General features: G+C 52.0%; 1 protein-coding gene across 1 annotated transcript; it reads right to left on the bottom strand.

Annotated features, from left to right (window-relative positions):
• Nucleotides 1–4,708: 4,708 nt before the first annotated feature.
• On the bottom strand, nt 4,709–5,416 carry NANOS2 (nanos C2HC-type zinc finger 2). The gene has a single exon (XM_059045267.2). It carries the CDS (start codon nt 5,399–5,401, stop codon nt 4,985–4,987), a length of 417 nt encoding a protein of 138 aa, XP_058901250.1. The 5' UTR covers nt 5,402–5,416; the 3' UTR covers nt 4,709–4,984.
• Between the last annotated feature and the right edge of the window lie 6,759 nt (nt 5,417–12,175).

Raw genomic sequence — 12,175 nt, 5'->3', positions numbered from 1 at the left:
AGAGGTTGGCAGGGGAGCAAGTGTAGATAGAAAAGAAGTGGATTTCCCTGGTGGCGCAGTGGTTAAGAATACACCTGCCAATACAGAGGACACGGGTTCGAGCCCTGGTCCGGGAATATCCCACATGCCGTGGAGCAACAAAGCCTGTGCGCCACAACTACTGAGACTGCGCTCTAGAGCCTGTGAGCCACAACTACTGAGCCTGCGTGCCGTAACTACTGAAGCCCGTGCTCCTGGAGCCTGTGCTGCACAACAAAGAGAAGCCACCGCAATGAGAAGCCCGTGCACAGCAACAAAGACCCAACGCAGCCAAAAAAACAAACAAAAAAGAGAAACAACAACAACAAAAAACAGAATCAGTATTGTAACAAACTCAATAAAGACTTTAAATATTGTCCACATTAAAAAAAAAAAGAAGTCCATGGCCTTGAGGCTAGACACTCTGATGTAGAGGGCTGGATCCGCCAAGGAGACTACAGAGGCGCAGTCAGAGAGTGAAAGGAGAACCAGCGCTGTCTGCTGTGCTGGAGGCCAAGTGAGAAGTGCAAATCCAGGAGGAGGGAAGGGTTAATGATGCCAAATGCTGCCTAGAAGTCAAGTCCAATGAGGACTGAGAACTGACCACTGGGGCTAGTGATAAGGAATTCATCAGTCATCCTGGAAGGGGCAATTTTGGTGGTGTGGTGGGGGCAGTAGCTTGGTTGGGGGGGGGTTCAGGAGAGGCTTTAGAGATTGCCAGTGTAGATGATCCTTTCTGGCACAGAAATGGGGTGGTATCTCCCCACGGGATCTCCAGAGGTTTATTTCAGATGGGAGATGTCACAGTATGTTTGTGTGTCCAGAGGGATGATCTAGAAGCGGGGAGATTGATGCTGCAGAGGAGAGAGGGGAGACTTGTTGTAGCCATGTCCTTGAGTGGGCTTGGTGGGTGGGACTCAAGGCACAAGTAGGGGGTGGTCTAAGGGGCGTGGGCTGTTCAGCCACAGTAAACGGGGAGGGCATGGAGGCAGGCAGGTGGTGATGTAGTGTCAGGAGCAGGTGAATGTCGTCTCCTGGTTCCTTCTGTTGTCTCAGTAGAATCGGAAGCAAGGTCAGGGTGAGAAGGAGGTGCTGAGGATAGGGGAGAGAGAGGAGAAAGCATGAAACAGTGAATGAATGGCCAGGGAATTATAGACAAATAGAACCAATCACTTGAGGTAATTGGATATAAAAGAGTGATGAGTCCCCCTGATTGTGTGTTTTTCTCTGTTCGTCTTTTTCTGAGTGGGAACAGGTGCAGGGTGGGTGGCGAGCTGACTTCCACCAGGGCTAGGTTTAGGTGATCTCCCACCACGTGCTCCATGAAGGGTCAGGATCCAGGAGGCAGGGGCAGCCCATGCCGGGCCTCATGGGCAACGTTAAGGAGCTTGAATGAGTGAGGATGGGCAGGGTGTGATGTGTGCTTTAGAAAGAACCCCCGCGGTTGTGTGGAGAGTGGATGGGAGACTATGAGCCAGAGTCAAGGAAGAAGTCACGGGTGGACCAAGGACAGGGTGGGAGAGACCGGACCATGGCAGGGATGGTGGGAAGGGTGAAAATGAATTGGAAGACATGTGAGACACAGAATGTACAGAGTGCGGTGACTGTCGGGTCGGGGAGGGAAAGGGAGGTGACACCCAGTTCTCCAGCTCAGGTCCCAGTTGGGGAGATGGGGTCAGTTAGGACATGGGGAGTGTAAGGTTCTCAATGGGTGTTATGGGTTGAACTGTGTCCCCAACTCCCCCCAAATAATATTGAAGTCCTAACCCCTACTACTTCAGAACGTGACGAGGTCATACTGGAGTAGGGGTAGGTCCTTCAGCCGACATGACTGGTGTCCTTAGAAGAAGAGGAGAGAGACACACAGAAGGAAGAGGACAGCTCTGCGAAGACGGGGGCAGGGATGGGAGCGATGCTGCCACGAGCCAAGGACCACCAAGGGGCCACCGGAAGCTGGAAGAGGCAAGGATCCTCCCCTAGAGCCTTTTGGAGAGAGTGTGGCACTGCCAACAGCTTGATTTCACATCTCTAGCCTCCGGAACAGTGAGAGAATGCATTTCTGGCGTTTAAGCCACCCAGTTTATGGTCCTTTGTTATGGTGGCCCTTGGAAATGTATACACTTGGCATCCAGGGAAGGCATCCGCGATGCTGTGGCTCCATGAGAGTCTGGGCCGAGGGGGGGAGTTGGGTCTAAATCTGGCTTGGAGCTCTGCAGGAGGCTGCAAGTAGGGAACCATCTGCAGAGGTGTGTGGAGCTCTGCAGGTGCTGGAGGAGATCAAGGTCAAGGTACATTATTACTGCAGCTCCTTAAGAGTCCTCAGCTCTTGTCAGGGCCACGCTGCCACTTAATTATCTGGTAAAGAAGTGAAAATTCACTAAAAAAAATAATTCATTAAAAAACAAAAACAAAACTTGATCACTAATTCTCTGTCTTCTCCTCGGAACCCCAGATCAGGTGTCCGGCAGCCTCCTGGATGCTTTCACCTTGGATGTCCCCAGGCACTTCATATCCTCTGTCCCAGACTGACCTCAGCATCTCCCCGCTCACTTCTCCAGTGTGAAATGCACCCCGTCACCTGTCGTAATCCTCCCTCCCACCCCAGTCCTGAGTATACCACCCCTTGTTGCTTTCCATAACTGCTGGACACGCTTTACCGGAGTCCGTCCCTTTATTAAACTATTAAGCTCTCCTCCGTCATCACATGCGAGAGGCCATCGGCTTCCTGCCCGATGCAGCCCCCCACTTTCTCCAGGGCTCAGCCTGATGCCCGTGCATACCACAGCTCCGGGCTTAGGGCGTCCCTTTTGGCTATTGTTTGGGGGCCTTGGGGATCTCTGTTAAGGGCAGAGCTGCGTTTTTGGAAAGGGACCTGTGAGCAGAGGTCCTTAATGGGAGTCTCTGTTTTGTCCTCTGTGACTACTGTATGTGAGAGCGGAGCCCGCTCAATCTCACAGATTTCAGAGTCTGAAAATGCACAACGAAGGTCAAATTCTCACCAAGGTCTGCAAGATTCTTAACTCTGGGCCTGTGCCTTTCACCTCTCTGATCTTATCTCTTACTCAGCCAGCCTCCTTCTTCTTCTGCAAACACACCAGATTCTATCCCACCTTAGGGCCTTTGAACTCACTGTCACCTCTGCCTGGAATGCCCTTCTCCTGGTTTCCTCAATTTATTTGGACTCTGCTCAAGTGTCACCTCCAAAGAGAGACCTCCCCTGACCACACCCCCACGTAAAACAGCCTCTCCTCCAGTCTCCATCCCTTTACTCTGACTCCTTTTCCTTCACAGCACTTATCACCTACCTGACGTATTATATATTTATCGCTTGACTGTCACGGCGCCCCCATCCGCACTAGAATGTCAGCTCCACGAGGGCGGGAGTCTTGTCTGCTTTGCTCATCGCTGTACCCGCCAATACCCAGAACAGTGCCTGGCAGAAAAGTAGGAGCTCAGTAAATATGTGTGGAACAATGTTATACAAGAAGCCCTGATTTTATACGCAACATTTTGTGCATGTGTGCGTTTCCCCGAGGTGGGGACCATACTTTTTGTCACCTCTCCAATGGAGTCTGGGAGCCTAAAGTTTAAGGACAACCATAATGTCGGTCCTGGAAGACCTGGGCTTTAGCAGGCTGGGAGGGGACCCTGGACAGAGCCCTGGGAAGGACAGGGAAAGGGAATCTGGGGTCAAGGTGGAGGCTGGGACTTGCGGACCAGGCCATAGGTGACCTGTGTCAGAGGATGTAAGTGGGTCACATTCGTGGGAGGGACCCAGGTCTCCTTCCTGCTCTGCCTCCTGCTTCCCACGTTTTGGGCCAAATTCGGAACCCCCCACGCCCCCTCCCCCAGCCTCGCAGGAAACAGACATGGCGATTTCAAAGACAACCAGAAACGCTTTTTATTTACTAGAGCTCGACACCTGGGCCCGGCCCTGAGCCAAAAACCGAACAACTTAAAATCCGACTGGGGTCTTCTCTTTGCCCCTAAAATAAAATCTAGGCAGTTGCCATGCCCATCCGGGCATCCACACCCCTTTCCTGGGGGAGCTTCGTTGACTTAACTGTTGGAGGATGAAAACACGGGAGGAAAAAAAAAAAAGCAACTTTACAAACTATGGTGACTTGGGGGCAGTTGGGAGATGGCGGAGAGACGCCCTCTCGCTGGGGAAAGGACCCATCGGTGATTTGCCGTGGTGGTGATGTGCCGTGGCGGGCACCAGTGCCGTGAAACGGGGTGAACAATGCGAAGGACGACGAGGGGGAGGTCAAGGGTATCGGTTCACCCCAAGGCTCTCCAGCCCTAGATAAGCCTGCGAAGACATGGCGCCCCTCGGGCGTGCCCCGTCCTCCCCCCCAGCTGCTGATGGCTGGGCTGCTGAGAGCAGGGAAGGACCCATCCGGCACCGTCCACGATGAAATGGTGGGTCTGCCGGTGGCTGGAGGAGACGGAGAAGGCTGGTTTAAGTCAGAATCCCATCTTGAAGTTCTTGGGCTGGAAGGTCCAAGCCAGCCTGTTCACAGCTCTCTCAGATTCTGAGGGTTGGCCTGAGACAGCACAGTGGGCTCCTGTTGGTCCAAGAGTCCAAGGATTCCGCAAGGAATGGAACCCTGAGGGCTGAGAAGCCAAAGGGGCAGAGCTAGTGTCCCAGAAGAACTAAAGATCCATGAACCATGACCCAGAAGGAGCCACAGGGCTGTGTGGTCCAAGGGGCAGGGGTCTTGCTGCACCAAGAATCCACAGACACGGCCAGGACGGAACCCCAGGGGCTGAGAGTTCCAAAGGGCAGCGCTGGCCGGGGTCCCCATAGCCTCCGTTGTTTCAGGATTCAGCAGGGATGGAGTTCTGGGGGGTCAGACATTCCAGAGGGCTGGGTGAGTCTGGGGAAGTGGGGGAGGCCAGGGACTTGGGAGGATTGAACCAGGAGGGCTTGGCGGGGGTGCAGGGCGTGGGCACCTGATGGTCCTCAGCGCTTGACCTTGCGGCCGGCCGAATTGCGCCCACTGCGGCGGTAGAGAGACTGCTGGCCTCCGTTTAGCGGGCAGTACTTGAGTGTGTGGGCCTGGTCCCCCGTGGCCCCGCACAGGGGACACACGTAGTGCCGCAGGATGGGACACACCACCACGCCCTCTGGTGTCTTCAGCTGGTGCGAGGAGTACACGTGGCGGGACTCTCCATTGTGTTTGCAGAAGTTGCACAGGGCGGCCAGGACCCCGCTGGCCCCCTGCCCTCCCTGCCCCGGATGCTGCTCCAGCTGGGACCCAGGTCTCGGCTCCCCGGTCCCTTGGGCCTCTGGCCCTTGCCCCCGACTCTGGATCAGTGCCAACACCACCTGGCTCAGTTTGAAGTAGTCCTTCCACATGTCAAAGGGTGGCAGCTGCATGGCATGCAGGTGGAGGTGGTAGGCAGCTGCAGAGAGGTGGGCTGGGGGCCCGGGGACAGGAGCAGCCGATGCTTTTCCGGAGCAGAGAGGAATTGCACCCCCTTTTATACTCCCCAAAGACCCTTCTAAGCAAAGGTGGAGCTTAGGATTTAAAGGGCCCACTCCTTACCCTTGATCCCTCCTGACTTTAATTCCCCATGGAGATCTGGAAGGGGGTCCTTTCCCTCGTTGCTGGTCCTTGCTGGGCCTGCAAGGTGCTGTGTGACCTCTGGAAAGACCCTTCTCCCTGGGCCTCAGTTTCCCTATCCATTCAATAAAGCTGCATATCTGAAAATTCCCCCAACCCCCATCCTGCCTTACTCCAAGGCTGGGAGTCTGCTGCCTTCATATACTCCAGAGCCATTCCGGATCATAACGACAGCCCCTTACTATGAGCCAGACGTTGTGCTGCACAGTTACCTTCATGATCGGATCTAATTTTCACAACAGCTCCATGTGGGTGACACAGTTATGACCCCATTTTATAGACAAGTCACTAAAGCTCAGAGAGGAAAACTCAGAGGCCCACAGTCATCTAACACGCAAGTGGCAGAGCTGAGGCTCTAACCCAGGGCCATATGACTCCAGAGCAAATGCTTTCCTACCTCTTTTGGATTAAAACCTCATTTTTCATCACATCTGGACCCTTAGTTCCACTTATTCACCAAATATCGATTGAGGGCACACTATGGTATTCAATGTTTTATAAAAATGATCTCTTTGAACCCCATAATCACTCAAGGAGGTGGGCACCATCATTTTCATCTTATAAAGAAGGATATTATGCTCAGAGAGGTTAAGGAGAGTACGCAAGGTCACACAGCAGGGAAATGGCAGAATTGGGATTTGCACCCGGGTCTGGCCCCAGAGACGCTGGGGACCTTGGCATGGCACGGAATCCCTTGGAATGCCGACCCTTCCCCCTTGGCCTGGTACATCATCTCAGATCCTTCCTGACCTTCCGGACCCAGTAAAAGCCTTGCCTCCTGCCCATGCCACCTCCAGGATTTCTTCCTCCACCTGTGGTCCCCAGTTGGTCCCCTTGACCACGCAGCATAATCATTGAGGCCCCTTGCATTGGGCTCTGGAGACTCAGCAGTGACCACAGCTGTCTCTTACCTGTTTCACGAACAACCAGTCCAGTAGGGAAACAGCCAGCAAGTGAGAAAACAATAGATCGTAAAGACCCGATTACCTAGGCTGGTCTGGGAGAGGTGGCCTGGAAGCTGAGACCACACAGGACAATCTTCCAGGAAAAGGAACACAAGCTATGGAAGCCTGAAGTCTGGGGACAGCTAGGGGGCAGGGGTAGCCAGAACGGAGTGAGGGTCCCAAGATGAGGCCAGCCCAGAGTGCAGGGGGTGTATGCCATCAGACTGTGACCCCACCCCCCTCAGGAGATGTTTTGGAAATGATGGGGGTGTTTTGGGTTTGCCACAGTGATTGGAGGTGTGATGACGTGTGATGAGATGTAACGGACAGGGACCAGGGATGTCCTGGTCCAGATGTCTCAACCATCCATATGACCAACATCTGTCCCAGACACACTTAACTTTCCAATGTCCCACTGGACACCCATGTGGGTAGAAAAACCCACTTACGACGGCCTGAGTCCAGAGCTCAGCTATGTTGTACGTATAAACACGAAGTGCTTTTGCAATATTTTAAGATACCCTGACCTCTCCTGAAAGGCAAAGACTGCGTCCATCACAGCCGGCCTATTCTTGATTTTGTTGGGAACTTGACCCGGAGTTGCTCACTCTTTCTAGAAGCCACATCACCCCAGGCAATGCTGACTGGGGTGATTGTCCAAACAACACACAGTTTATTCCTATCTCATTCATGATGCTAGTATCTGCCTGGTGAGATGCTTTTTCGAGCAGCCATGCCTGAGCATTTCTACACCAAAATAGATGATTAGTTGATCATAAGTTGTTGCCTTTTAATTTTTCCTTTGTAGTTCAGTTAGGACAGGCTATTAATTTCAGAAAATAAAATTTGTGTGTTGGGGGGCTCTATTACCTCTGCGTTTAATTTCAGAATATTAAAGGGGCATCTTAAAATGTTAAGTGGGTGTCAGGTCTCACCCGGTTAAGAACCCGCGATATAGGCCAAGATCATTCCATTGGTCTTTGCCTTCAGAGCAATAGGAAGCCACTGAAGGGTATAAGCAAGGGAGGGACAGATGAGAAACGTGTTTTAGGATGTTCCTCTGGTTGCTGTTGATTGAATAGACGCAGGGAGGCTGTGCCCGTCAGCTCACATTGCTGCCGTCTAGTCAGCGAGCAAAGTCTGAACAAAGTCCGTTGAGGACTCCCTGTTGGTGGACACTATGTCTTGCCTTCAGAAAGAGCTTAACACATGCTTGTAGAGTGAATGTATTCTCTCTGTGGATGGGCTCGAGGTTGGGAGATGACAAAAGGAGGAATTTGTGGATGTCAGAGGAAAGGTCTTCTTGCGGTGTGATCTAGCTTTCTTAATTTCCTTTTGAAGTAATGATTTGGATAATGACTTGTTTGATGTCTGTCCTCACTGGTAATCGGTGAGCCCAAGGAGGTCAGGGCCAGGGCTCTCTCGGTCACTGATGTGTCCCCAGCATCAGCCAGCACAGGGCCAGGCGAGCAGAACAGGAGATGTTAGCAGGAAGAATGTCCACAGACTATTAATACGTCATTCACATGGGTGATTCCTGTGTCTTGAGTGCTTACAATGTTCTTCACTGCTCAGCCCTAATGTCTCCTCCTCCAGGAAGCCCTCCCGACCCTCAGGCTGGGTCAGCCTTCTCTCGGCGACCCCATCCCAGCCCTGCCCACTCTGGGTCATCACTGACTGGAGGTGGGTCTGTTTCTCCCTCTGGACTGTAAGGGCAGGGCTAAGGCTGTTCCCACGTTTATGTGCCTCCTGTCCTTTAACCCCCATTGCTTTCATTTATCTATTTATGGCCGCACCGCACGGCTTGCGGGAATCTTAGTTCCCCCCAAAAAAGATCGAACCCTGATCCCTGCAGTGAAAGTGCAGAGTCCTAACCATTGGACCACCAGGGAATTCCCCTCATTGCTTTCTCGAGTTAAGTACCGGTATTCCTGACTTGCAAAGGCAGCAACTGATGTTCAGAGAGGTTAGGTGACTTGTCTATGGTCACACAGCTGGCAGGCAGCAGAACTGGGATTCCAAACTGGGTCTACCTGAGTTCAGTCTTTGCCTTTAACCATTGCCCTACACTGTTCAATAAACACTCATCAAGAGGATGAACTACTAAATGAATGCATACACAGCATCTTCCAGATCCCCTGGTCCAGCTCCCCTCACGTTCTTATTTTACAGATGTGGAAATGAGGCCTCAAGATGGGAAGGATCCAAGTTTCAGTCTCTTAAAGTCATGGTTCCTTGCCAAGGTCCCCAGATTCACAGGCACACTGAGTACCTTCCGGAAACCTATTAATGAAAACACACCAGTGGTCATAGGGTAGGCTGTGGGGTTGTCAGCTTGTCCATCTCCCTGAAGAAGCAAATCAGACCTTTGTGTTATTATGTTGGGATCATCGGGTCGGGCAGTGGGGTGGCTTGAGCACACCCCCCCGCACACAGTTTACGGGGCGGGTAAACGTTCAGTGATAAGCTCCTAGTTCAAGCCAGGCTCTACCACCTACTCACTGAGTGGCTGTGGGCTTATTATTTAACCTCTCCTAACCCCCGTTTTGTCATGTGTCAAGAGGGGATGACACCGATGTGTGCCCCAGGGCACGGACTGCAGTTGTGTTGGCAAATAGCACATTTCGACTGTGGGGTAGGTATGATTATTCAATGTTAGTCATGAAAATCGAGGCACAATTAAGGCAATAATCTTCAGGGCACTTATTTACCGAGCATCTCCTTCCGGTCCGCACCCTGCTCAGTGGCTTTCCTTGCTTCCTCCCCAGACCCTGTGAAGAAGGGTTTAGCAATAGCCCCGTTTTACACATGAGCAAAGGGAGGCTCCGAAAGGCCGAGGGTCTTGTCTGAGGTTGTACAGTGAGTGGTAGGCTGGAGCTCGAACCCAGGGCTCGGAAAGCAAGGGAGCCAGGGACGTCCTAGGCGTAGGGACAGAATGAGGTGGGAAACCAGGAAGGATGGGGGGGGGGATTGGAGTGACAGTTTTCACAGGGAGGACCTGTCGGTCACTGATGGACATACTCCAAGGCAGAAGAGACCGGGCTCTCTCCCATGTGGAAGAACGAGGCTCCTGGAGGGAGGAACCAGGACGGGTGTGGGAAGCCTCTGCACTAAGTGCTTTCCGTCAAGTCACAGCCGAGACCGCCAGCTCAAGATGCATGCGTCCCCTGTGTGCAGCAGGGCGGGACCCGGGGACCCAGTCAGTGCTGGTCGCTGCAGCTGTGGCATCTGCTGGAAGTGTGAGAATCCCCTTAACGATCGCACCTATTGTCGGGGCATGCGGGATCTTAGCTCCTCAACCAGGGATCGAACCCGTGACCCCCTGTAGTGGAAGCACCCAGTCCTAACCACTGGACTGCCAGGGAATTCCCAGTATTTTTTTCTTTTTTTTCTTTATTATTTATTTTCTCCCCAATTGTTTTCTTCTAGGATTCTGTTACTGGGGCCATGACTACCATCCCCCCACCCCCAGGCTCAGCCCCCACCCTGTGGTGTTTTATTGGATCAGTAACTGAAGGGCATTCGTCCTTAGGCAAGCCTTCTTCTGCAGGGTTGCCGGCTGTGTACTGAGGGAAAGTCAAAGATGATACTGATGGGAAATTCATCAGCCTGGTGTTTACTTGATCATAACCTCCACCCCCACGTTAAGGCCTCACCACTCCCTGCAGCCCAGACTGCACAGCGGCCCTGTTTACTTGTGAATTTCCCTCTCAGCCTCATGTCATCCAGAAACAGCTCATGGGGGGTTCAGAGAAGGGTGGGAAGGAGCTAGCAGGAGAGAAACTCTGGGAAAGAGGGGAAGAGACACATAGAGAGGCGACAGAGACTCCCAAAGGGACCGAGGGACACACTGTCTTGGTGCAGAGACCAAGACAGGGGAGATGAAGACCAGGGGAAAATGAGACACTGGAGACCAAGGAGGTCATGGGCATCGTCCTCATGGTCTCTGTTTATTGGGTGCTGGCCTGTGAGATCTCATGAAACCCTTGCAAAAACCCTGTCAAGTAGTGTTATAATATCCCCATTTAACAGAGCAGGAAACTGAGGCCCAGGGAGGTGACATCTCTCATGGATGTTATCCCATTAGCCTAGACTCAAATCCAGGTCTGCAGACAGAGAAGAGGGACACACTCACACTCCCAGGGATGGAAAGGGACAGAGGTTCCATCAGAGAGAGATGGAAGCAAGGGGCAGAAAACGAAAATAGTGTGGGTGGGTGTGTGGCTGCTGTGGCCAGAGGGCCTGGGTCAAATCTTGGCACTGCCACTTACAGAGATGCGGCTTTTAGCAAGTGATGTCACCTCTCTGGGCTTCTGTTTGCTCCATTTCACAAAAAGGGAGATCATTGAAGACCCCCTGCTCTGGGGCTGTTTTGAAGATGGCAGCTCAGAACACAGGTGAAGGCATTAGAACAGGTACACAGTGAGCTTTAGCCATTAGTTTTAGTTTTATTCCCTCGCTAAAGATTCATTGACGAGTGCTAGGTATCAGGTAAGAGACTGTGCAGGCCCCGGGAGAGGAATATTTGTGCATTCATTCAGCAAATATTTACACAATACCTAACATGTGTCTGGCCCTGTTCTAGGTGCCAAAGATACAGCAATGAACAAAAAATACAAAAATCCCTGCCTTTACAGAACTGAAATTTTATATAGATAACAAGAGAGAAAAGTGAAATATATCTCAGGTAAGGCTATTGAGAAAAAATAAAGGGGGTAGGGAGATAAAAGTGATTGTGGGGACTTCCCTGGCAGTCCAGTGGTTAAGACTCTGCGCTTCCACCGCAGGGGATGCAGATTGCATCCTTGGCTGGGGAACTAAGATCTTGCATGCTGCGTGGTGCAGACAAAAATTTAAAAAAAAAAAAAAAGAGTGGTCAGGGAAGCCCTCTTGGAGAAGGTGACATTTGAGAAGAGTCTTAAAGGTGGTAAGCGAGGGAGCCCTTGTAGATATACGGGGGAAGAGTGTCCCAGACTGAAGGAACAGCCAGTGCAAAGACCCTGAGGTCAGAGCGTGACTGCTGTGTTCAGTGAACATTATGGCTTGGGTAGATTGAGAGGGAGAGTGGGAGTAGGTGAGAGATAATGGAGGTGAGAGGTAATACAGGACCCCGTGGGCTACTGCAAGGACTTGGGCTTGTGCTCTGAGTGAGGTGGGAGCCATGGGAGCCATGTCACAGGAGTGACATGATTTGATTCAAGATCTAACAGTGGCTTCTGAGGAAGTTTGGGCTCTAAGATTACATGTGCGTTTGAATAAAACTCTGTGCAGTGGTTCTACTATTAAGCCCATTTTGCAGCGGAAAAAACCGAGGCTCAGAGATGGAAGGTCAATCTGTCCAGGATGGCAGAGTCCAAGGAGAGCTCAAGTTTGTCTGTCTGACTCTATCATCGCTGCTCTGGAACAGTCCCACATATCCCCTCCTGGAGGATGTGCACACACAAACACACACACATACATATATGCACGCACACACACACCCCTGTGATTCTGATGTGCCAAGGGCTGGGCTTTCTCAGTAGCCAGCGATGTGTCCCCAAGTATAAGGCCTGGTAACTCCCACTCAACCATCAGAGAGCACAG

Source organism: Kogia breviceps, chromosome 18 (assembly GCF_026419965.1).
Source record: "Kogia breviceps isolate mKogBre1 chromosome 18, mKogBre1 haplotype 1, whole genome shotgun sequence".
In the NCBI taxonomy this organism is placed as follows: Eukaryota; Metazoa; Chordata; class Mammalia; order Artiodactyla; family Physeteridae; genus Kogia; species Kogia breviceps.
The sequence above is the reverse complement of the archived record's forward strand: the minus strand, read 5'-3'. Positions and strand labels throughout refer to the sequence as shown.

Bases quoted from the DNA above. Each gene is read 5' to 3' on its own strand.
- NANOS2 (XM_059045267.2), bottom strand. From the start codon at position 5,401: ATGCAGCTGCCACCCTTTGACATGTGGAAGGACTACTTCAAACTGAGC.